This window comes from Crocuta crocuta, unplaced genomic scaffold (genome assembly GCF_008692635.1).
Source record: "Crocuta crocuta isolate KB4526 unplaced genomic scaffold, BGI_CrCroc_1.0 scaffold21, whole genome shotgun sequence".
In the NCBI taxonomy this organism is placed as follows: Eukaryota; Metazoa; Chordata; class Mammalia; order Carnivora; family Hyaenidae; genus Crocuta; species Crocuta crocuta.
The window spans coordinates 3766653-3793900 of record NW_027527938.1 but is presented as its reverse complement, the minus strand read 5'-3'; the positions used below and the strand labels follow the sequence as shown (position 1 = coordinate 3793900).

Genomic DNA, 27248 nt, shown 5'->3' with positions numbered 1-27248 from the left:
CACTGTTTTACAATATAACCTCAGCCTTATGAATAAACTATAAGTCTTTCTGAAAACATAAGCTATAAAAGATTCAGGGTTAAGTATTGTGTTCTTGGGTATTCATAAATTTTTTTTGTGGGCACTGCCTATGAATGTCTCCATATTGTTAAAGGATATATTTCAACTGTTCTAATATGCAGAGGAGGTCTGCATTTTTCCATTCTGTTCCCACATGTAAAAGTACCAAACATGCAAACCTTATGTTAAGTGGAGTTTTGACACCAACCTGGGTCCATGTACCGATAGCAATTACATCCCGTGGGAGCTTGTTAGAAATGCATAATGTCAGGTCACACCCCAGACCTTCTAAAGGAGAATCTGCATTTTTTGTAAGAACTGCAGGTTACCCCTTTACACATAAGGTTTGAAAAGCACTGATACTTTAGGATACTTAATTAATTGATTGAGCGAATGTTCTATAAATATACTATATCTAAACAACTACTATAGAAGTATTCCATGTGTATCCTTTTTTGGAGGGCAGGCAATATTTAAGATTTGGTGTGTAACAAAATCACCATGGGGAGCTTGTTAAAAACAAATTTTCAAGTTTTTCCCCAGAGTTTAGAACTCAGTAGTTCTAGGGTCAAGCCCGGTTTCCCCAAACCATTACCCCTCGAACAGAATTAAAGTTAAGGATATCAATTCTTGCTGACGGCTCCAAATGATAGCAAAGTACCTAACACACAAGAAAGTCACATGCAGATTGCTTCTGTGAAGTTCTGAAACTGTTTAAAACTTTTTCTGCAACCATTAATCATAGAATCAAAAATCTGGTGTTAAATGGACCTGGTTCCATTCATGGAATGTGATGAAATCTTTTCCCCCAGCTCCTTCCCCCCACCATGTCCCACCCCCAAGGAATACTTTCAGCCAAAGGATAACTAAGTAATTTACTGGAGACATAAGAAGTGGGCCTAGCCCCTCCTGGAATCTTCTTGTACTAGAAAATTAGACCAACGGATTCTGCCAAGTACTTACTATGACTCTCCTGAGGTCCCAAATACCAGTGCGTCCAACAGCCATCGGGTGACCCATGGGAGAAACCCGGAATGTGATACCCCAATTATAGACATTCAAGTTCAAAACATAAAAACCTTCCATATAGAATAAACAAGAACATCTCTGTGGGCACCATTCAGCCCTTGACCTACCAGTTTCCAGTATCTGTACTAGCATGGTTTTTCGAGTTAATTTTCCGATGACCTATCAAAGGGCATATTTTTGTTATTAATTTGCTCATATGGCTTATTTTGGGACTTCTGGGAACTTGGTTGTAATTTGGATTTTACTTGCAGCAGCAAAACATGGTGATATACCAGGTTTCGAATCTATATCAGGCCTGTGAAGCCCAGTGGGTTTTTAAAGACATAGTAAATATGCCATAGCTGTAATCTGGGGGTTTGCATAGTCCTATTTTTTTCTACTAAGTTTTGTCATAGAGCCTACAGAAGATGTTCAGTTTATATTCTTTTATACTACGCTATATACCATCGTCAGAGAAATAACACTTAGAAGTTTTGTGGAGAACCTGTCTTCATCTGACTTGTTATTGCTTATTATGGTAAGTGTAAAAGAGCTCATTTACTTTGGCGCTTTGCTTTTGCATGATAATGAAAGATTCTCTATGTCCAAAAAATCAGTTTCCAAGTTTCACCTAGAAGTAAGTATCCTTATACTACAATTTATAAAAGGAAAATGGAGCTGTTCACATGATCAATATGTACTTTTATTTTAAAGAGCATCACAACAAACACAGTGACACCACAGGACCATTACCTCAATGAGACTGATAACATTGCTTGACGAGTTGGCTTATAATTTACGTACATTGTTTCTTATCTGGAGCTATTTTTAAATATTATCATAAGATATACTGTAAGACACGAATCTTAACTGTACCAGTTGCAAACATAACGTGTTTAGTCACTATTTTACATCTGAAATGATTTAAAGTTCCTCAAAATCATGTCCATTGCTGTTCATTGTTTCGGGATGCATGACTCGGCCCATGAATAGGACTGTACCTGCATTGGGTTGGAAGTGAACGGAACAGGATGTGAACAAAAAAATGGGGTATTTATTTTCCTTCTGGCTTATAATTAACAGTGTTCTAAAAATAAAAATATAAAGAATTCTCTTTTAAAAACATTTGACCATGAGAAATTATCTGATAAACAATGTGGCAAAAATGGTCTCGATTTTTAAAAATTAGCTCTTTTTTAGCCTATAGATACAATTCTGTGTTCATAACAGACTTACCTGTTCTCCTGTTCCTGATAAGAAAGAAAAATGGATGGTCGACAATAACTTGAGGATACAGCACAGCCATCCTACTAATTGCAATCATTCCTACAGTGCAGAGAGAAAGTAATTACATGCCCGTGGATGTGCAGAAACTAATGAGTAATTTCTCCAAACCATCTATATTTAATGCAAAGGCAACAATGTACAGGAAAACAAGGTTTTTAAAGGCTTAAAGAGAGGAAAAATTGTAAAGGTGCTCACATTTCTACTTGATCTTTAAATACACACCACACACACATAGTTTCCTATCTCCACTCCACCAAAATACCAGAAAAATTTATTCTGCCTTTTACAGAATTTTCATTCTCTGTTTCAGATAAATGCATCCAGCTTTACTAAAATGACCTTTGAATTAAGGAAAGGGGGAGAATTAACAAACACCCCAACCAAAGAATCAAGTTTCTTTATATCCTCAAATCATTATTTCTTTTGTCTAAAATGGGGATTTTTATGTAGCAAGTCACCAGGCTTTTAGTAAGTGGCTAGAATGGCAGTGATTAAAGGGAATATGCAGCAGTAAGCAAAGCATGGTGTTTCCTACAGCTGGGAAACCGAATTCCCTTGAGATCCTTATTATGGGATAATCACGTTATACTTGCTTCAGGGTGATTGGTTGTCAGGAAAAGGTCAAAATGAAATTATGTAAGATTTTAAGCTTCCTTGATGCCTAAGACTACTGTGTTTCTATTTCCTCCTGAAGACAATCTTAACGGGTGACATCCTTTTAGTGGACAAATTTATGGAGAAGTTAAAAAATGATATATTACACTTTGCCAAGAGAAGGAAAAATCCTACTAAAATTTGAACATAGCTGTTGAACATGAGATTGAAACAAATCCCCCCAAAAAACAAAACAAATGGAAAAAATGTCAATGGAGAAATCATTCTCATCTAACTAGGGAAATGAGAACATTCAAAACAATCAAGGACATTTAACATTTCGCTGTGAACACATGACTTAGGTCTAAATTTTCAGATTTTCACATAGGAGTATTTTATTAACATTATCTAGTGAAAATTATTTAAAGTGATTTATTATATCTTGTTTATGGATGTGTTTTTAAAAAATCAAGACTTGACAAAATGAAGAATTAGTTTCCACAAGTAATTAGGTAGGAAGAGAAGTGTTTAAATGGGCGGCAAGAAAATATTTAAAATATTGAAAGAGGCAGCACAGCAGGGAAATGTCTTCTACTGAGCTGCCAGTGTCTTCCTGCCTCTCATTAGAGGTGAGAGTTACTCAGTATCAGGGCACTGGAGGAAGTGCGTTCTTCATATTCTATTTAGAAAATTCTAGCTGGTTCAGCATTAGCTTGACTTCTGAGTTACAGCAGAGTCAGTTTTTTTTTTTTTTTAAATTTTATTTATTGGTGGGAGACAGAGTGTGAGTGGGGGAAGGGCAGAGAGAGAGAGGGAGACACAGAATCTGAAGCAGGCTCCAGGCTCTGAGCTGGCTGTCAGCACAGAGCCTCATGTGGGGCTTGAACCCATGAACTGTGAGATCATGGCCTGAGCCCAAGTCAGAGGCTACACAGATCAAGCCACCCAGGCGCCCCAGAGTCAGATTTTTTTAGCTTCGTTCTAAAAATGGCCCCCACCCCCTACCCAAGATGATTTTTAAAAACACATCTAAAAGAGACGAGAAGATTTTAGAAAACTCTGTCTCGGCACCTGAGGCAGCAGCAGCTTCTGAGCCTTCTTCGTTAACCTCTATGAAGGACTTGTGAATTGCTTTTGAAAGAAAAATCTCTTTGTTATCTGCAAAACAAAAAAGGGGAAGAGAAGCATTTTTTCAGTATCAGAAAGAGAGAAGCATCTTACCCTTTATTTAAACAGATTTGGGAAATATAAGTGACTTAAGATACTGGTTAATGTAAACACAAGAGATCGTGTTGTAAGTTTATATTATGATTTCAGAGAAGCCTTTTCATATTTGTCCTTATCTGATATTCTCTTGTTCATGTTTCCCTTCATTTGTATTGGTAGCTTTCCCATTGTTTATGTCTTATATTGCCAGAGGAAGCAGGGATGTGGCTCTGTTTTTAATAGCAACTTCAAATGAGTTCATAACTCAAGATAAAAACATCGCACACATTACACTCTAATCTCAAATTTTAAAGCACAAAATGAAAACAGGTAGAAAACCAGATATAGCCAGAGTAAGAAGTGCTTAAAAATCTAACCTCTAATTACAGTGATAATAGAAATATCCTTGGCAAAGAAAAACAAAATTGAATTCTAGATTGTAGAAATGTGAATATGTAAAAAAAAGTCACTTCCCATTTCAGTTAACTGGTTCATCTGAGGATTCACAAACAATGCTTTATCCTAAAGTCCAAGGAAATAACACATTTTAAGCATTAGGGGGACTGTCTTTCTACTTATGCTTACTTTTAAATTAATGGCTGTTATGGTCTCAATTGTATTCTCTCAAAATTCATGTGTTGAAGTTCTAGTCCCTAAGACTTGTGACTATGACTGTATTTAGAGACTGAGTCTTAAATTAAAATGAGTTCATTAAGGTGGGCCCTAATCCAATATGACTTATGTCCTTGTAAGAAGAGGAAATTTGGACACAGATAGATAGCGAGGGAAGACCATGCACGATGGCTAATTTTATGTGTCAACTTGGCTGGGCCAAGATATCTGTGCTAATATAGTTGGTCAAATATTATTCTGGATGTTTCTGCACAGATTTGTGTGTGTGTGTGTGCGTGTGCGTGTGTGTGTATGAGATTAACATTTGGATTGGTGAACTTCGGGGTAAAGCAGATTGCCCTTGTGATGTTGGTGGCCTCATCCAATCAGCTGAAGGCTTTAAAAGGGCAAAGACTGACTGTCTTTGGACTTTTCCCTGACTCTCAAGCCTGCCAGCTCACCCTGAAGATTTTAAATTTCCAAAGTCACCACAAGTGTGCAAGCTAATTCCTTGGTAAGTCTCTCAGTCTCTGTCTATTTGGCTGTCTGACTCCTCTGTATAGATACAGATAGCTCTCTCTCTCCAAACACACCACACCACACACACACACACACACACACACACACACGCACGCACACGCACGCACACACACGCACACACACATCCTGTTGTTCCTCTTTATCTGGAGAACATTAATACAATATGAGAAGATGACAGCCACCTATTAGCCAAGGAGAGAGGCCTGAGCAGAAACCAACCCTGAAGACATCTTGATCTCAGATGTCCAGCCTCCAGAACTGTGAAAAAAACAAATGTCTGGTTGAACCCACTCAGCCTGTGGGAGTTTGTTATGGCGGTGCCAGCTTTCGGTCTTGGGTGTCCAACAGTTGTCCCCAGAATTAAAACAAAATGAACGAAAGATAGCTCAAATACATAAAAAGAAAAATAGCACAAGGAAGCCAGATAGAAGATTGCTCAAGTTTCTGCCACTTCCCTCACCCCCTGTTTACATTCCAGGAGGTCTAATTCAAATTTAAGATAATCTTGTTGCTGATGCAGTGAAAGCACAGTGGATTTCCCATTAGGCTGCTAGTTAGTAAGACTTTGTAGGTGACCAAGTCCTACCTACAGCATACATTTTCCTATCAAGTTTTCAAAAACCCATAATTATACCGATAGGGAATAATGTTCAACAACACTTTTGGTACATCTTTCACACAGCACCTGCTTATTTTGAATAAGCTCCGAGACAACTGAGTGGCAACTCTGAATATATTTTTAACAGGGATATTACTTCCATAGCTCATATTTAGTATTAAGATATAAACACTGGATTATGAAAATAGCCTCACATATTATGATATAATCTTCTAGAATGCATTTGATAACTAGAAGAAAAATAAAAAGCAATAGAGCTTTTACATGAAACACTTAGGTATAATTAGCTCCCTCAAATCCAAAAGACTCATTTTTTCCCCAGCAAATAAAAAGAACAATATAAAACTGCATTAAGCAACTAGTCAGATATATTTAGCTGGCAAAAAATACATGAATTCCAAGAGAGTAAAATATATTAACTATTTACTAGTTAACTGATGCTATATTATGTTCAGATTCCGCTACCCATTTTCTTCGGTCTGCCAGATAAGGTAAGGTCATGCATTTAGAGCCAGTATCATGGCCCTGGATATAAAAGTGACAGAACACAGTTCCTAATGAGTGTCCACATTGCCAGCTAAGCCCTCTTTAAATATTCTGCGGGGCGGGCGGTTCAAAGACACCGAATGATACTGTAGCCACATCAATTTGCACAGAGGAAAATGCCTCCTAGCTCCTGAGTCTGAGCTGTTGACTGCGCTAGACACTTTGAAAGAAGGAATTTCATCCCTTTCACTTTGGCTTCTGCCACAAGAGTTTTCTCCTCCAGCCATCGAACCTCTTACATGCCCTCATTCATCCACACAGAATGGAGAGGAGGGATACTGCAAGGCACCATGGCAGAAAGATCAAGAAAGCGGATGCTGAGGGCTCTTCCTACAGAGCGAGTTATTTAAAAGATAATGACATAGACAAACCTTTAACAAGATTCATGAGGAAGAGAAATTATCCAAATAAACAGTATTAAGACAAAAAAAGATGTCTAAAGATAGAGAATTTTTAAAAATCACAAAAAATACCTTGTATAATTTTCTGCAGATAAATGTGAATCAGCTTTATGAGGTATAATGATTTATTTACTATGAACTGTACATATTAACAATACAATAATTAAAATACAGGAAAACGAAAATATATTTTTACAAAACACCACCCCAGTTTGGTGAGTTTTGACATATCAGTGAGCCCATCTCCACAAATATGATGCAGAATATTTCTAACTCCCCTAAAAGATTCTTGTGCTTCTTTATGCAGATAATTTTGAAAATAAAAAGACTTGTCATCAACTGGACAATTTTATAGTATATAAATTATAAAATTGAACGAAGGAAAAAAATGAATATCTGAATAATCCAGTAACCATTAAAGTAGTTGAATAAGCAGACAAAAACTTTCCCCCTCCTCAAAATTAAAGACTCCAAGCCTGGGTGGTTTTCTAGGTAATTTAACCAATCCTCCAAGCCCAGATAGGATTCTCTGTTATAAGACCATTTTAAACTCGAGAAAGAGAATAAAAGCAATCTAAGTCATCTATGGATAGTTTTACCTTGATATTAAAATTGAACCAGGGCAGTCTAAGAAAAGAAAATTAATAGGCAAACTCACCTGTTAACATAGAGGTAAAAGTTCTTTTAAAAATCAGAAAATTAAACACAGCAACATGTGCAAATACTTTTTTCAAATCAGTTTTCAAGGGCTGTCCCAGTGTGTAATGACTCGGCTCTAACTGACCCCATTTCGCAGTAAGGCTTCCTCTGGGATGATCTTATCAAACACAAACCAGTTTGTGCCACTGCTACCAACTGAAAACCCTTTCTCCGCATTCCTGCTGGCTCTGCCTCCCACCTTGCCTTTGGTATATTGTGTATCCGCGAACCTCAGAGTGCAACATGGGGGTCCCCATGAGATTGCCTCTGCGCCATTCATTTAGCATGCTTCTCACCATGCTCCAGATTATTTGCATTGCAATAATCTAAACATACCACATTTGATCACTTCTGTGTCTTTGTTTCCCCAGAAATTCCCTTACCTCTGTACAGTCAGATACCTAATCTACTTCTAAGGCTCAGCTTTGAGCCTCATCAGGCTTTTCTGCTCTCCTCTGACTGCTGTTCTCCACTAAGGTAGAACTAACCACTCTTTCCCACTGAACCCAGGGTCTTATTCTACTGAAGCCTTTATATTTGCAATATTTCTCTCTTCCTGAACTGTCAGATCCCTTAAGGCAAGGATTGTGTCATTGCCCGTTGTGTTCCTGGCTTCTGGCGTTTTGTGTGCTACTTAACCTAGCACAAACAGGAATTTAGTAATTCCTGTTGAATTACCGAATGGTTGAATGAAAGGGACTAGCTATTCCCTACGATAGTAAGACTTTGGATATGTCACTCTATGGGCGCCATGACCACAATTCTGTTCACAAGTATGGCTATAATGTTTATTCTTGTAATAAATAAGACATACGACATTCATCCAAAGTGGATACTCTAGGAAAATTGATGGACAACAGCACTAGAGAGGGAGAGAATGCAAGGACCACACGCAGACTAAAAACTTAAAAATCCAGTCAAGTAGAAGGAACTGAGGAACGGGATCCAACAGACCAGTGGTTTCATGTATATTTCAAAGACAGCAAAATAAAGATTGAATCCAATGTTCCAACTCCCAGGGGCAATCAGCCACTACACAATGGACAGCAAGTGTCTGCAGACGTACGTGAGACCTCTGGACACTTAACTTTTAGAAACACACTGCCCCATTAGATGTACCAGGAGGAAAAAATGTAGCAGACAAATCACAGCACAAATAGGGGGTTAAAAAGAAAAGGAAATTTTCTCCTCTCAGGACAAACTTCAAGCAGTCACCTTAAAATATAAGTCAAAAGTGATTTCAACAAGAATGGGACTGCTCCCACCCAATCTGGTCATGCAGGCACCTATGAGGCGAGTTCATAGCTTCCCATGCTTGCCTCCAATATTGCTCATCCTCATATAATTATGTGTCAATCCAGGCTGTCTTTCTGGGGAGGCCATACACCTACTTCTTAAGGGTCTGGACCTTGCTGTCCAATTTATCTGCTACCTGCAATGCTTTGCACACTGCCAGGCACCAAGTAGGCACTCCGATACTTGGTGAATCAGAATGTGAGGTGGATTAAGGAGAGTTACACTGATGAGCATGTCTTACTGACTAGAGAAAAGTTCACTGTTCTCCAGAAAAGGAAAATAAATAAATCAAAGGCAAACAAAGCTACACACAAAAAAGCATTCCACACACTGGCCCCAAGCAGTCCTCCCCTTCTGGCCGCAGCAGACATTGCTGCCAAATAACTAGTCCTGCTTTCCACTGGGCAGCGTGGAGCCCGGCTTTTCACAAAGGAGAAGATGGGAAAGGGGCCAGCAAGCCCTAGGTTTCCCAGAGAAGAGCTGGGCAATAATTCAAGCTCTTCTGCAGAAAGCAGGGCAAAATACTAAGGCATTCATTCAGTCACTGAGCAAATATTTATCAAGTACTCTGTTCGTAGGAGATATTGTGCAGGGAACCAAAGGCTCTAAGTATCTGTGATTAACATAATGCTGGCAGGATGGCCATCATGCGAGTGGATGCCACTAGTTCCCTTGTGGCACTGTTCCTAAACGCAGCCAATTTAAATAGCTTTCTGCGTCACCAAGGACATGCTTAAAATAACAAAATGAGGAGCGTTCCATAACAGAACCCGAGAATATCAAAAGCATCTCTGTACTTGAGTCGCTAAAATATTTTTAGCTTCAGCCCCACCTATGAACTTTGGAAAGGTTTGTAGAATCTGAGTGCCTCCATGGTAGGGAGAGTGTTTGTTTCTTTGTTTTTCTGGAGAAATTCTGTTATAGACCAGCAAATATTCATCCGTTCATCCGTGCGTTCGGGTACTAAGCACCTCCCATGTGCCATTGTTGATATGCTGGATATACTATGGTGAACTAAAAAGTTCCTTCCTAACGGGAGGAAAGCAGACATTGAATAACAACAATAAAAAAGGAAATCAATAAATGGCCACCATTTCAGGGCGTGGTGTTACTAAGAAACAAGACGAGGTGGTGTGTTGGCTGGTGGCAAGGGCAGGGAAGGGGCACCACTTGACTCAAGGTGTTGGGAAAGGCCATCTGCGAAGGCGAAGGCGGATTCGATGGAGACCTAAAGAATGCAAAGGAGCTGCCCACAGGAACACCTGAAGGTAGTTTCCGGCAGAGGGAAAAGCTCGTGTACAGGCAGATAGGAGTCAGGTGTGTTCAAGGACCGGAAAGAAGGCCTAAGCAGCTGGAGCATAGAGTGCGGATGGCTGGGGATTTGAGAGAAGCCTCTACCTTTGGAGCGAGGCGGACCCAGCACCACTTCCCACCGCACACACACACCCAGCGCCTGTCCTGCTCTCCACGCCGTGCTGGGCTCTGAGGACAAAAGTCGTCTATGACACAGTCCTTGCTTCTGAGGAGCTCCGAGGTCAGAGACAGGTATGTGAACAGACTATGTAAGGAAAAGGTGGAACCTGTGATAGCACTTTGCACTATGACAGTCCCAGGTGAGGGAATGGGAGAGACGTCAGGGAAAGCTTCTTGAAGGTGGTGCCATTTGGGCTGTTTCTTGAAGGATAAGGAGAAAAGAAAAAGCCAGAGAATAGGGCAAGGACGTTCCTAGCAGAGGGTTATACCGCAAATGAGACAAGCTGCGGCAAAGACTTGAAGGTCCAACTGGATCCTGGGCAATAAGGAGGTGGGGTGTGGTGGTGGGGGGGTGCCCCCAATTTTAAGAGCTCTCCACAAGGGTGGAGAGCCTGGGCTTCGTCCAGAAGTAACAGGGCACTACTGCTTTGATTTTAGAAGATAACCTGCGGCAGGGGCCGTAAAGCATGAATCAGATGAGCAAACAGCTAGGGGCAGGAAGTTCAAGTTCGCTAGCTGTTCCAACAGGCCAGGCAAAAAAGGAGGAGGCACAGTGGAGGCAGGGCACAGGGAGAGAGCGTCGCAGCCCTCTGGCCTACAGGTGCGGGGAGAAGAAGAACAAACAAGGGCAGGATGTGAGAGTCAGTCCAGCATAAATCTCAGCACTTGAGTCTGACCGGAATGTGGCTTTTGCTGTGTCTTCTTAATTCCTTTATTTTATTGGCTCCTTTATTAAAGCTCGTACTTTGTGCTGAAGGATTTAGTACTCTTTCTCCTTCCCCTTCCACCTTCCAAGAGGATTATCTATTAATCCAAATGCTGACAGTCATTCATTTCCATTACAAAAATAGCCCTACTCTATAACAGCATCCTCACTGCCACTAAATGAGAATTTTAAATCGAGCCTGAGAAGAAAATGATTCTCAGCACCCTCTAGATTCCATGTTTATTGTATGAGTCTTTACGATGTTTTATGTTAATGGAGTTTAGCGTCAAAAGCAATGGACATCAAATTGAGATTAAAAAAATAAGCACAATAAATACAGAGCATCTCTTCTTATTCATTTCTTCATTCAGTGAGTACGAGGCAGAAAGCATTGACCTGCGTGCTTCCTAAACACACATAAGGATCAATCTTGGAGAGGTTTAAATTCTAGCAGAGGATATCCGATGCACAAACAATGATAATCTGAGATCGGGTTGTGATATGCAGCAGAAGGAAAAGTACAGAATACTGTAGAATTTGCGAAGGAGTAATTACTTCGGGTTGGTGTAATCATGTGGCTTGATAAAGTTGGGTATAGCTAAGCTGAAGATCCGTTCAAGAGATATTTCGGGTGGGAGAGATGTCATGACGATGGGGCCCTCGGGAGATGTGAGGTGCAGAGCAAGTGTGCGGTTCAGCTGGCGGAGGCTGTATGTAAGGACTCTGCCGAAGTCAAGGCTGGAGGGGGCTGAGGTCTGAATGCCCTGCCAAGCAGCGGACAGTGCACTGCAGACTGAACAAGGAAGGCTCTGAACAGGAGCTGCGAGGATCTGAGAGCGGGCTTTAAGGTGATTAATCTTGGCAGTGGTAGATAAGACAGATTAGACAGAAGAGAGATTGCAAACCGTTTAGGAGGCTATTGGAATAGTCTGGGGCAGTGGTAATGAGAGTCTGAAATAAAGGTGGATGCCATGGAATAGAAAATGAAAGAGTGGATTCAAGAGGTCTTAGCAAAGGACTCTCAAGTCACTGAGCTTTTCCAGAAGCAAGAGAGTGTGGAGCAGGCACTGTTGTTGTTGTTGTTTGTTCCCCTGCTAAATCATATTTGCTATTTTTAAAGAAAGATAAAGTTTCATTGTAAAATTTAAGAATTAGTAGTATCATGATAATACTGAATTGTTTTCTGGGTGCTTTTGAATTTATGAATTCTACAAAATAATGCTATTTTAAAAAGTTTTCCCCAGTTTCCAATATAGTGTTTTAACTGAAGAAGTAGTACACACACAAGGCAAAATCCCAAACAGTACACAGTGGTATAAGAAACATCACCTCTCTCATCTAAGAGCCTCTGTCCTGTATTCTAGAGGTAACCATTGCTATCGTCTTCTAAGACATTATTCAAAAATATTCAACGCATTTAAAAGCTGACCTGCATACCTATATTCTCCTCCTCCATCTTTTTAAAAAAAATTATTGTGTTAGAGCACACGCACACAAGAGTGAGAGCAGAAGAAAGGGGCAGAGGGGGAGAGAGAGAATCTTAAGCAGGCTTCACTCTTAGCTTGGAGCCTGATGGAGGGCTCGATCCCACGACCCTGGAACCTTGACCTGAGCCAAAATCAAGAGATGGTTACTCAACCATCTGAGTCACCCAGGCGCCCCATCGTCCTCCATCTTTTGAACCCATATGTTCCTATTCTGCCCCCCCTGACTTTCTTTTCCCTCTCTGCTTCCACAGTGCTTTTACTAGTATGGGGTTTCTTGACATTTGGGACTGGATTATTCTTTGTTGTGGGGTCTGTCCTAAGCAGTGTAGATCACTAGGATGTAGAAGCATCCCTGGCCATCTATTGGATAGATGTCAATAGCACTCCCCAGGTGTGACAACCCAAAATGTCTCCAGTTATTGCCAAATGTTCGCTGGAGGACAAAATTGTCCTGGTTGAGAACCACTGCTCCACTAAAGCATTTCTACCACTTGTCCTTTTATTAAATCCACTCTTTATGTCTTTCTCCCCACAAGTCTGTATCCTTTTTCAGAGTAGGTATACTACCTTAATCATTGCTTCATTTTTATGACATAGTACTGTACTCACACCATCTGCCTCACAAAGTGTTATTAAATGAAATGAATAGACATGGCATTGAATTAATTAATGTTGCATATCTTAAATGCCAGGAAATTCTCACCATGAAATTCATTAAGGTGGAAAGTAATAATCAAATACATGCTAATAATTTTCATGGGTACTTGCAAGGGTTACTAAGTGTCATAGACACTTGAATTTCTTTTTTTGGGGGGGAGAGAGAAAGAGAGTTGAGCATGTGCATGCATGCATGTGTGAGAGTTGGGGAGGGACAGAAAGAAAATCTCAAGCAGGCCCCATGCCCAGCAGGGAGCCTGTCATGGGGCTCCATTTCACCAATCACGAGATCATGACCTGAGCCGAAACCAAGAGTCAGATGCTCAACGAACTGAGCCACCTAGGTGACCTGTCATAGACACTTTAATCATCCAGGTTTTCATGTCATTTGGAGAGGCAAAAAACTGGACACATGAAAAGGATACCAGCCCTGTAGGGCAAAGAATATGGTGCCCAAATGAACAATGAAGGGCATAAATCCTGTCAAATTTAGTGAAAGCAGAGGGACAAGTTTTATAGCTGTGTAACTAGATAGTTTCTGAATGAATGATTCATTAATGTGTAGAAGTGTGTGTGTGACAAAGAGATTGAGGGAGAGGGAGAGAAAAAGAAAGGATGTATTGGTTGGGGTGGGCTGACATGCTGAGGCTACCAAGGCTCTGGCAAAACTAAGGAGTTAAGAATGAAAGAGTTCCCACTGAAAGCCTAAGAACTTGACTTTAGACCTTTCATCACATTATCCTGAAGACTCGAGTTGGGTAGGTTTGAGGGTGGCCAATCCTGGATTTCTTACTGATGTTTTAAGGAGTTAAATGTTCCAAGAAATGTCATAGGTAAGGTGGCCCTGAAGAAACTTCTTCTCTCCTTCCTTCCCTCGTTTTATCCCTTAGTGAACATCTGCTGTGTGCCAACTATGTGTCACCCATGTGCAAGGCAGTAGGAATGCCACTGTGAGTCCTCTGAGAAGGATTCGATTCTGATTGAGGAGTGGTCAAATGAACAGAGACTTCACAGAGAGACTATATGAACTCTGAAGGAGCTGAGTGTTATTTCAAATTTCCAAACCATCTGCATTCATAATACATATATATTTTCTATTGTCTCTGTACATACAAAAGGCAATTAAATATTACATCATAAACCTCCCAGATATGTCAAAATTTTAAGCTACACTGACCACAGTAATTGATTTGCCACTTCAGTGCTACTCCCTCAGGACTGAAAAGCAGCAGATATTCTATGTGTGTGAAGTAATTGCCTCGATGTTTGGGTGAGACAGTAAGGAATCTCTAATAAAACAGAAAACAGAGCCATGGTAGGAAAGAGGAATGTAATTATTCAGTTGGAATTTGGCCAGTGTGCTATACAGATTCTCTCAATTCCTAAGGAAGGGAGCATAAGAAGCTTAAATTATACTATGCTTGAGCTACAGATATATTTCTGACTCAGGCACAAAAGGACCCATTAGCTTGTGAATCTCCACCAGTCCTACCTCCTTGACAATCCCACTGAAGAGTTCAGAGCCCTAGGAGCTTGGATGTGAGCCAAGAAAACCTTTACTCGGGCAAATTCACATTTCTCTGGTGTGGACAGGACCATTTATATGGTAGACAGCTAGAAATGCTCTACTAGTGTTTTGAGATGTAAGCTCTCTAATCAAGGGGTAGAACTTGTGGTATCAGATGCATCAACATCATCTCATTGCTGAGTGTTGCTTAGAAAACAATCTGTCCAATTCTACATCTGGGAGGGCAAGGCCATTTCGACTACAACCTCCTTGAGAATTTCCTGAAATCTGTGAACTTATCCCCACTCTCTTTTTTCGTGTGTGTGTGTGTGTGTGTACACTTATATGTAATTTCAGTGGTAGAGGCAACCACGTGACTGAATTCAACCCATAGATCCTCATACTCCAGGTTTTAGAAGCTTTTACTTGATCAGCTTGATCAGTAGAGGCCACTACTTCAGGAGAAGAAAACTAAACTCTCTCTTGAACACATGAACTAAGGAAACTTCTATTGCCCTCAGCTCTCTCTGGTTGGAGAATTGGGTCCAACTGGTTGCATATAAAGAGGACTTACACACTGAGTTTTTTTTAATCTTGATTATATCTCTATCTCTATCTCTATCTATCTGTCTTATCTCTGATAGTTTCCATATTCCATAGAAATGATAGAACAACATTATAGAAGCTAAGTCTTAAACTCACAGGTACCATACTTCAAGGACAAGGATAAATGTCTTGGGGTTAGCTGCTTAAAATATGTCCAAAAGGGTTTTACATATTCTAAGTACTTAATGTTAATAATTTTTACCCTGAACAAATTAGGGCGTCTAAATCAAATAACTCAACTGGGTTTTCCCCCCACCCTGGGATATTTAAAATAAATTACTTAACACCCAATATACAGGGTATACTTTGAAGCTACTTCAAAACCACTGTTTTCTTATTGAAGACAAAAGATAATCTTTGGGGTGCCTGGGTGGCTCAGTCGGTTAAGCGTCCGACTTCGGCTCATGTCATGATCTCACAGTTTGTGGGTTCGAGCCCCCGCGTCGGGCTCTGTGCTGACAGCTAGCTCAGAGCCTGGAGCCTGCTTCAGATTCTGTGTCTCCCTCTCTCTCTGACCCTCCCCTGCTCACACAGTCTCTCTCTCTCTCTCAGAAATAAATAAAAAACATAAAAAAAATTTTTAAAAAGATAATCTTTACCATCTTACTAGGTATTCTTTTAAAAAGTGTCAGGGCGCCTGGGTGGCTCAGTCAATTAAGAGTCCAACTTCTACTCAGGTCATGATCTCATGGTTCGTGGGTTTGAGCCCTGCACTGGGGTCTGTGCTGACAGCTAGCTCAGAGCCTGGAGCCTGTTTCAGATTCTGTGTCTTCCTCTCTCTCTGTTCCTCCCCCATTCATGTTCTGTCTCTCAAAAATAAACAAATGTTAAAAATATTTTTTTTAAAGTGTCTAGTTCTTACAGCAGGCATGCACTTATCCTTTCTTCTTTCTTTTCTACATAATTTACTGTAACTGAACACACTGATATACTAAATCAACACGTTTATTGATTATCTACTCCTCAAGGCATTGTGACAGTTAGGATGGGGAATTTAAAGATGTATAAGACAGGTCTTCTGGAGAATATCTACTATTGAAGATAAGACATGGACCAGAATAATATAAACAATGTTATGACTGTGATTTATAGTTTTGCACATAGAAGGTAAATATATTTGTTACATGTATCTGGCAAGTGATAACTTTATTTTACCTCAGAACTGTATAGTAAATAGAGTAAAACATCATCAAAAACATCATCACGTTTTAAAGCTTTTATGAAATAATGACATTTTTAAAAACTGGTATTTATTTCCTACCAGACAGAGCTGTCAAATTTGCATTTTTGATGAAAACTTCAGTTATTCCAAGAGCCTTCAGAACATCTTTTAAATCAATTTCCTGTTCCACTGTGAACCTGGAGAACAAACACATAGGGGAAAAGCATTTAGTTACAGCATTTTTAAAGTATTTACTTACAATATCCTGTTACGTGGCACAAGAGTAAAATGTGAGATATGCTGATTTTAACAGTAGATTATGCTAAAACTGGTTTTTGACTGCAAGTAGTATTTGACTGTGCTTATAACAAGAGGAGACAGCAAAAAGAATAATATATCAGAATAGTATTAAATTATTAAGTAGGAAAACTATTAGGTGAGGACACAACTGTAATAGATACGGTGGAATAAATGTTTTGAGATCAAGAATGTAAAGCTTGTAAATGAGTAGCTTTCAAAATTGACCCAGTAATATATTTGATTTTTTATGTTGTCAGTGGCTAATCAAATGTTTGCCCAAGGCATTTGATTCTCTTTTTAGTGTCCTGCTCAACTCCCTGTGTGTGGAAAAAGAGAGCCAATTGCTATACAAAGGATACACATCTAGGATTTCAACTCCATTCACTCAGAGAAAGGAAATATCAAAGCTATCATGTCAAAAATATATATCTTCATGGTTATATTAGCCTTCAGGAGATAAGCCTATTTTTCCTGGTAGCATCAAAGAAAAGGCATTAATCAATGAAAGTAAGTTAAACATTACATTTTAAAAACTGTACACTTTAAAATTATATTAGATTCTTTTTTTAAGGAAAAGAATATTAAATATTTCTTTTTTGTCCTGATGGACTTTATGAATTCTTATATGTAGACATGTATCACATTTGCAAGAAGAAACAAAACTGCTTTTAAAACGGAAATAAAAATAAGCACAGTGGTAATGAATAGAACAGAAATTAAAACAAATGTTTCCACTGAAAGCTTGATTGGTCCTAATATGGAGTGTCTCCCAAAACAATGAATTGTATCACCCATGTTTCGAGTGAAAAATATGGAGCAGACATGGCTACATTAACACATGAATGCAGCTCTTGGAAAGCTAAGGTTTTTATTACTTCTTTATAAAAAGTGAAAACAACTAATTAGAAACAAATGTTTCCTCTTTTTTCCTAAGGTGTTGGCTCTTGATCAATAAAGATTATAAATGTCAGTTTTAAGGCAGTAGGCTTTGTCTTTAAAAAAGCCAAGTCTGTGACAGTCACAAAACTTTACATTAGTATCGTTTCTTTTTTTAAAAAATTTTTAATGTTCATTTTTGAGAGAGAGAGAGAGAGAGAGACAGAGTGTGAGTTGGGGAGGGGCAGAGAGAGAGGGAGATACAGACTCTGAAGCAGGTTCCAGGCTCTGAGCTGTCAGCACAGAGCCCGAGGCGGGGCTCTAACCCACAAACCATGAGATCTGACCTGAGTTGAAATCCGATGCTTAACCGCCTGATGCACCCAGGCGCCTCGCATTAGCACCATTTCTGATGTCTGGTTTTAAGAAGAGTGACAAGAGAATGATTGCTGTCAATAAGATTCAGACATCAAGAGGAATAATCAGGGGGAAAGAGTTTTAGGCGGTTCGTGTTTATGGGGAAGATATGACAAATAAATAAATGTATAGCAAACAGAATAAACCAAGTAATGAATCTTATCTGTATCCTACACTTTAACTAGGACTTAACATGGCTTCTTTTGTTTCTTTCAAAGAGCAGATGTTGGTTGTGAAAGTAGAGAAGGATGAGTTGGGAAATAAGGAATGTCTCAAAGAATACATTCAGTGGCTTGAGTAAGGCGTTTTGTGTGTCTGCTTTACTTTTATTATTCATTGATTGACCACTTACCCAGAAAATATTACCAAGAACTATTCCAAGATTATAACGGATTAATTTAAATATCACCAAAGCCCTTGGAGGCTGGTATTATTATTATTATACTCAGTTAATAGAAGAAGAAATTGACTAGCAGAAAGATGAGATAAGGTGACCAAGGTCACCCAGCTAATAAATGGCAGAGCAGGGACATGGATCCAGGTAGTACTCTGTGTGTCCTGATCCACCTGAAATAGGAAAGTGAAGGATGAGATCGGGAGAGGATTCCTTGTACTTTTTTTTTTAAGTTTTATTTATTTCTGAGAGAGAGAGAGTGTGTGAGAGCAGGGGAGGGTCAGAGAGAGAGGGAGACACAGAATCTGAAACAGCCTCCAGGCTCTGAGGTGGCAGTCAGCACAAGGCCCGACGTGGGGCTTGAACCCACAAACTGTGAGATCATGACCTGAGCCGAAGTCAGTCGCTTAACCGACTAAGCCACCCAGGTGCCCCAGATTCTTTGTACTTCTTAAGAGCAACTCGATTTGTGTCACATTTCTGAGGTTTGCTGTTTCAGGTGGGGATGGTAATTTGGCCAGATTGAATTAGGGCAAGCTCCTTAATTTCTGAGCCTCGGTTTTGGAGTATGGGAAATGGCCTTAATAATTCATGCTTCATAGTATTGTGGAGGGGATTGAATAAGATTGAATAAGGTTTCTGGAAGTCCTAGGATGGTGCTGGCATGTAGGAGGCATGCAGTGAAGGGCAGATAGTGTTGACAGCACTTGCAATAGTGCAATTATGTATAACATTCACATTATTATAGATGCTAAGGTGTTGTGTATTTGAACTTCAGTAGTGGTGGAGTAATTTAATTAAATAGCTGTTGAATCCATGCTGCTTTAACTGTAAAATTGTCAAATCTAGTGTATCTAGTGTCTTTTTTATTGTAATACCTGTAGTATCTGGCATAGGGCAATACACGTAGGTTGAAATGAAAAAAGTCTAGGTGGCCAGGAGTATTTGTTCCAAGTTGAAGACAGAATGTAAACAATTTCCACTTATCCATTTCTCATCTTTGTTTCTTTATCAAGCTATTGAAACATAGCTATTATGGGGCACCTGGGTGGCTCAGTCAGTTAAGTGTCCGACTTCGGCTCAGGTCATAATCTCACGGTTCGTGGCTTCAAGCCCCACATCGGGCTCTGTGCTGACAGCTCAGAGCCTGGAGCCTGCTTCGGATTCTGTATCTCCCTCTCTCCTAACCTTCCCCTGCTCATGCTCTCTCTCTCTCTCTCTCTCTCAGAAATAAATAAAACATAAAAAAAAAACTAAAAAAAGAATCATAGCTATTATCCATTTACTATCACCTTACTCTTAATATAGACCAATATTCATAGAAATAATCATTGTCATCTCCCACACACTGAGGGCTATGTCCCAGACACTATGCAAATCCTTTTACTTATGGTATCTCATTTAATCATCCTTATGATAATCTCACAGAATCCATTGAGATTATGCATTGTTATCTCTTTTCTACAGAAAAACTGAAGTTTGGGCAAGCTAAGGAACTTGCCCTAATCACACAGCCAGTAGGGGGTAGAATGAGGATAAGAGCTAAATTCTGTTTGATCGCAAGGCTCCCTACCACTAATAACTAGAATTCCAACAATGGCTATTTAAAAACAATCAAACTACAGATAGATTTTTCATTTCACCCACTGAATTTAAAAATAAGAAGCCACAAGACTGCTCTTTAAACCCAAAAGGCATGCTCCTTTTAATAATGTAATCATGCATTTGCAACTTTATGAGTAAGTTGAAGACATAAGTAGGAGACGGAAGCTTTGGAGACTGAGCTGTGTACAGCTGGTGTTAGGAAAGAAAAAATATATATTACATATAAGGAGATTTAGAAAATTTACAAGCCATTAAGGAACTAATCAAGAAAACTTCTGTAGAAAAACCTAATAAAAAGCACTCACCTTAAAGACCAAAATCAGATCGTTTATATATTTTCTTTCACAAACATCAAACTGAAGTGCTATGTTTCTAAGGCAATCATTTCAAAATAACAAGATGGTCTCTGTTTACAAAATAGAAAACCACTTTATATCCACTGATTTCTAGCACTCTGATCTCAAGTGTCAAATCTGAGGGATACCTTGGTGGCTCAATCAGTTGAGCCTCAGACTCTTGGTTTTGGCGTAGGTCACAATCTCATGGTTTGGGGGATCAAGCCCCGTGTTGGGCTTTGCGCTGACAGCATGGAGCCTGCTTGGGATTCTCTTTGTCTCCTTGCCCCTCCTCCGCTCATGCACACACACTCTCTCATTCAAAATTAATAAATAAACTTAAAAAAAAATGACAAATCTTAGACTACAAAAGTTAGAGGAGAAAGATACAACAGCCAGGTGCATCTGCATTCCAAGTATTAGGATATTTGATTTTCATTTTAGAAAAATCTTCTTGCACCTTATGTAATGAAGAAGGTAATATTCATCAGAACAAGAGTTTTAAAAAATCCTACTGAAAGAAAAATATATATAAAGCCACCCATAGATTAACACAAGATAAATGTTAGGAGTTAAAATGTGCACATAAAAGTAAATAATAGTGATAATAGATAATGATTATATGATGTGCCAGGCATTATTCTAAGATGCTTATTAGATATTTTACATGTATTTATATATATATTAGCCAAACTATTTTTGCTACCATGAGTAAATTGCAAGAATATTTGGTAATCTCATTTCAGTCTTAGAAATGTATGACTGTGCATAAACCTTTTGGTATTTCACTGGATTTGGTTATATCACATAGGAATAACAATTTTACCCTTGCCTGAATAGAGTTTTGTATTTTGGATAAAACTACAATTTCAATTCAGCATCTGATTCCTGTAAGACTTACTGTTCAGGGTGAAAAATAATAAAAATACAAAAGTAGCTGCCTCTCCTCCTCCTCAAAATACCATATACCTTTATACACTTTAAGAAAAGCATTTAAAACCTGTATGTACACAGTCAAATATGACGGAAAGTAAAAGTACCTGTCAAGCAGGACAAGAATGTGGTCAAGTTACAGAAATGCAAAGTTTCATTTCTTTTTTTTAAAAATTAAATGTTTACTTATTTTTGAGAGAGAGAGAGAGAGAGAGAGATTGACAGCAAGCAAGCAGGGGAAGGGCAGAAAGAGAGACACAGGATCTGAAACAGGCTCCAGACTCTGAGCTGTCAGCACAGAGCCTGATGTGGGGCTCAAACTCACAAACTGTGAGATCATGACCTGAGCTGTACTCAGATGCTTAACTGACTGAGCCACACACGTGCCCCCAAAATTTTGTTTTCAAAGTAATATCTCCATGTGAATAAAACTATACAAACCATTTAAAAAAGAACTTGGGTAAACCTAGGAAAGGGCTACCAGAAAATGTTTGTTTGCTGAAATGAGGGCACAAAAATCGTCACCTTTATTGAACATTTAGTGAATCCTAATGCTGTAAATTGGAAGGGGTGGATTGTTTCCCATTGGTTATTACCTACACGTAAGTGTTTGAAAACAGTCAATTTCTTAAAAAAAGGGAAACCACATTCATCTTATCTAGCTATTTAACCTCTCTCTCTATGCACCATGCAGAGGAAGAGTTCATAGAACTTCTGGAGAAATGGATGCATGGTAATTAACTGTGCCTAGTTTAGTATCAGGCATTAATATGAGCAAGCAAGCTAAACTATTCCATAATTGAAGAGTATCTCTTAGAAAATGAAAATTTAATTTTCTTCTGCTGCCACATTCAACGTCTCAGTGGACAGGACCTGGAGGCCACATTTTCTAGTGAATACGGTCAAATTAGGATATGTGATTCTTATTAAGCATTCATTTAGAATTCTGTTAAAATCCCCCTAAATAATTTTGCATCCTCACAGAATTGAGCCATTTGGAGATACTTCACTTAATTCATGGAATTTAATAAGGGAAGCATTAACACTGTACTGAATTTCTCATATTACCAAGAAGAATTTCTTTAAAAATACAAGGAAAAAGACACGACACCAATATCAGGCAAAGAAGCCTGAAAGGGGCATTTTAGGCCAATGCAAAAGCGTGCACAGACACCCAGAGGCAGGCGGAGAGCAGGCTATCTATAGCCTAACGGCAAGCGCATGCATGGATAGTACGCCACAAACTGTTTGTTGTGGTGTGTGGCCAGAGGCAGGGCTGAGAAGAACATCAGGGCCCTGCATGGATTTTATTATTTAAGCCACGGGGAGAATTTTAAGCCTCTTCTTGCTTATTTATGTTGCATCTTGGCGCGCAGCACAGTAACTTGCTTGTGCGTCTTCCAACAACATCGGAGATTATTTTCTCTCCAGCTATAATCAACTTTAAATATTAATGAAATACAGAAGACTGCCAATGCAAATGATATTCAGAGACAATCTATCGAGAAATCTTCTAAAATGAAGCTAAAAATATTGACTAGGATCTGAAACTGGGTCTTGGAAAACAGCACTGAGTGAATCACTAAGTGAGCTTCTGTCTGGGGCAGGACCTCATGAGCACAAAAGAATACTTTAAAGAACAAAGGAAGTGGAGGTGAGGAGGGGAAGAGGAGGAAGAGGGAAGGGGTGGGGGGGGAGCACGGAAGAGAGTAGCTAAGACTTAAAATTCAAAAGCAGTGGCATGGGTTTTTCCCAATCAGAGCCTCCATGACGGTTTCTCCCTCTGAGCTGTATCAGAGAGGATCACACAGGAGCTTCTCACCTAGGCAGGTATACTTCCACTTTCTGCTTCTTCACAGAGTTTGCCCATTCTTCAATCAGCTGTGCTTTGACCAATGGCTCCAGAGTGGCCAGCGGAACTTCCTGTCTGGACAACACCAGCATCATACTGATCTCCTCTCCCTCATATGGTATTTCAAGGACTTGGTAGATACCACCAGCTTCATTGGAACCATCACTAAATTCTCCTAAAAGGCACAGAAAGGTGATACAAGGCTTGTATCCAAGTTCAAACAAAAGGTTTAATTTGGGATAACTTTCTTCCAAAATACCATATAGAATATAAGAAATTCAGGCACCTGAGAAGAGGGTTTAAAAAACAATAAGCCCTAAAATTCTTTTTTTAAACATTTTTTATTTTTAATTAAAAATTTTTTAATTTTTATTTTTGAGAGAGAGAGAGAGAGAGAAAGAGAGAACGAGCATGAGCAGGGGAGGGTCAGAGAGAGAGGGAGACATAGAATCCGAAGACCGGCTCCAGGCTCTGAGCTGTCAGCACAGAGGCCGACGCGAGGCTCAAACCCACAAACCATGAGATCATGACCTGAGCTGAAGTCGGACGCTTAACTGACTGAGCCACCCGGGCTCTCCAAGTGCCAGGTGACTCTATAGCCCTGAAGAAATGATTTTATTTTAGAATCCTGAGAATTATATCACATTTGTCATGATAAATTCTCTAGACTTACTTTTTATTTTTAAATGAAGTACTCCAAATAAATATATATTTAAGGGATATTTTTAGAAACAACAGTAAGTTCTGGTCAGAAAAATGAAGACCAGGATCCAAGTGAGATGCAATCCACCTGATTTCAAAGAAAGGGGAAATTGGCCACATGGAATTCTTATCACCACAGCTGAAAGTCTTGAGGCCAGAGTAGCACAGTCCAAATGAAATCTATTACATTCCACAGTAGTTATCTAGTGTATTTGTGGTGATTAAGACCTCCAAATTAGGTAATTAGGTNAAATAAATAAATAAATAAATAAAGAAGTCCTTAAAACAAATGGACCTGCTGTTGCCTTAAAATCTCCCTCATTTTCAAAAAGAAATTGTAATGCTTTTGTTATGAATGTTTTCCTATAACTGATCTAGGTCCTTTAGACATCCCGTTAAACATTGTGGTTCTCAAAAAAATGGGTATTTTCCTTTCTTATTTTGACTGTTCACTTGATTAACTGTGATTATAATCTTTTAATTTTACATCATACTTTTAAATAGTATAAACTATTAGTTCCAATATGTACTTTGCTTACAATTTCATTTCTGCTACAACAACAAATGATAAGAGTTCAATGCAGCGTGTAAGAAGGATTAACACCCTAACCTTCTGAAAAGTCCAATGAAATATCTTCAAAAATAATGCCAATGATATTGAGTTGTATCACAAATCATAGACTCACAATAAATGAAACGATAAATGAAAAATTATGTCTGACTATACATACATAAGTCTGAAAGCAAAATTTTAAAGAAATGCTTATAATTCAAAAAGTGGTGAGGAATCCAAAGCAAGAGCAAAGTAGAACATATGAGTCACTGACAACCACCCCAAAGCCAAGGGCTTTTTGAAGCAACTCAGAATGTTCTTACACAGGTCAGGTTTTTGCATATGAATAAAGCCACTCTGTAGGTGTAATCAACTTTATAAGTTAAAGAAACATATTGGAAAACCGTCAGTGCATATAATATTCACTCAGGATCTAATTAGAGGCCTTTGAAAATGGAGCCAAGGAAATTGAATTGTAGTCCAAATAAGATTTACAGTTGAGTAATAAATATTTCATATTCTTTCTTAAAAATGTGTTAATATACAGCAAGACAAGAAAAGTAAAAACTAAAAGATCTTACCATAATAAAATTCTCCTTGTTGATACATCATTGGAATTTGGACTTCACTTTCATCATCTTTAGTGAAGGAAAAGGTCCTCGTATTTTCAGGTCTAAATTGTGACTTCCAGTTCCCCTTGAAATAGACAGCATTGATAAGTGCCAAATGAGTGCCAACATCAAAATCCCTTGCGGATACCAAATCTTTCAGCAGATCTGTGCAGGACAAAGTGGGGAGATGAAAATTCATATTAAATTTGAAGGTGAAAGGGGATCAAAAGATTACCGAACTACCATCTAATAGAGTAATCCAGAAAAACTGTATACCATTACCAAGTTTACAATACAAATTGAAAGTATCTTGCATTCGGGATGCCTGGGTGGCTCAGTCAGTTAAGCATCTGACTCTTGATTTCTGCTCAGGTGATAATCTCATGGTACATGAGTTTGAGCCCTGCATCAGAATCTTCACTGCCAGCAGAACCCAGGACTCTTTCTCTTTCTCTCTCTCTGCCCTTCCCCTACTCCCTCCCTCTCTCTCTCAAAACAAATAAATAAACATTAAAATAAGAAGGAAGTATCTAGCTTTCAAGGAACATGTTACGCACCCGTGCACACATGGGCGCAACACAAACACACACACACACACACACACACACACACACACTTACAGATTAAAGGTATCCAAAACACTCACACCACCTAAAATAACACTGGTAGGATCTTGACACTTGAAAAAACTACAGAACCACATACAACAGAATCTCAGGCTTTACCACTTTCTAGTTGCAGCAACGCATGTAAAACTCCTAACATAGACTAAACACCCAATAACCATTTCAGAGTTTATTCTAAAACATCATACATGATTAAAATGTCATCCAATTCAAAAATTTCCCCCATAAGTGATATCTTTCTACCAAATATAACAGCTGCATTCAAGTAGGTGAAAACAGAGGAGTGAAAACCAATTTGACTTGTGATGCATTATTATCTATCATTTGAAATATTCTTTTAGAAATCTATTTTCAAAGACATTGGGTTTTTGTTGATAGCTAAAAATGTCTAAAAAGAGTTTGGAAATAGCTTTTAATAATTCAATCTATTCCAAACAGATTATTATTCTTGACTTATTCTTTGAATGTTAAAATACAAACATGTGGGATGCCTGGGTGGTTCAGTTGGTTAAGCGTCCGACTTCAGCTCAGGTCATGATCTCACAGTCTATGGGTTCGAGCCCTGCATCAGGCTCTATGCTGACAGCTCAGAGCCTGGAGCCTGCTTCAGATTCTGTGTCTCCCTCTCTCTCTGCCTCTCCCCCACTCACTCTCTGTCTCTCAAAATAAGATAAAGACATAAAAAAATTTTTTAAATAAAAAATAAAATACAAACATGTTTCTTTTATCCTACATTTTAATGTCATAGTTGAAAAAGATAGGACCAAAATTTATATTCTCTCATTTTATTAATCACAGAACTTCTTTAGGTCCATACAAAGGTGCCTCAGAATTTTGGGGGACATAGGGCATGTGGTCAGGGTGTTTTATTGTTCCAACATAAAATTTATTAGATTGATATTGTATGGGGGGTTTTGACAGTATGAATTAATCTCATAAACATCTGTAATCTACTTTCAGTTTGGTCTCATTTTTTAATTTAATTAATTTAGTTAGTTTAATTTTTTATGTTTATTTTTGAGAGAGAGAGAGAGAGAGTGAGGAGGAGGGAGCAGAGAGAGAGAGAGGGAGACACAGAATCTGAAGCAGGCTCCAGACTCTGAGCTGAGGCCCAAATGCGGGGCCCAAACCCACAGACCATGAGATCATGACCTGAGCCGAAGTTGGACGCTTAACCGGCTGAGTCACCCAGGTACCCCTGGTCTCATATTTTAAATTTCTAATTTCAATCATTTTGATGGTAAAATGAGAAAGTAAAATGATAAACTATGAAACATTTGGAAAGCTGAAATACATTTTTAAAGTGTAGATTACTTTTTTTTTATTATTTTAAAGATTATTTTCTAAGTATCTGTATACCCAACATGGAGCTCAAATTCACAACCCCAAGATCAAGACTCACATGTTCCTCCAGCTGAGCCATCCAGATGCTCCACGATTAGAAACACATTTTAAAATAAATGTATCTCTTTAAATTCTCCGTTTATTTGGGCTGAAAATTGGCTGCTCTTTTAAAAAGAAATCCTATAGTTCTGTCATTTAAAAGCCAAACTCTGATTCTTAACTCTCTCTTATATT

At 38.9% G+C, this 27248-nt stretch overlaps 1 protein-coding gene across 2 annotated transcripts in view; it reads right to left on the bottom strand.

Annotated features, from left to right (window-relative positions):
- Nucleotides 1–1749: 1749 nt before the first annotated feature.
- The window catches only part of SERPINI1 (serpin family I member 1), a 71387-nt gene continuing 45888 nt past the window's right edge, over nucleotides 1750–27248 (bottom strand). For both annotated transcript variants that reach the window (XM_077752225.1, XM_077752224.1), the window contains exons 4-9: nucleotides 25015–25209; nucleotides 23149–23353; nucleotides 16566–16663; nucleotides 4021–4107; nucleotides 2305–2394; nucleotides 1750–2069 (exon numbers count right to left, since the gene is read on the bottom strand). In XM_077752225.1, coding sequence (XP_077608351.1) covers nucleotides 1993–2069; nucleotides 2305–2394; nucleotides 4021–4107; nucleotides 16566–16663; nucleotides 23149–23353; nucleotides 25015–25209 — 752 coding nt within the window. In that variant the 3' untranslated portion in view covers nucleotides 1750–1992. The remainder of the gene's footprint in view (nucleotides 2070–2304; nucleotides 2395–4020; nucleotides 4108–16565; nucleotides 16664–23148; nucleotides 23354–25014; nucleotides 25210–27248) is intronic.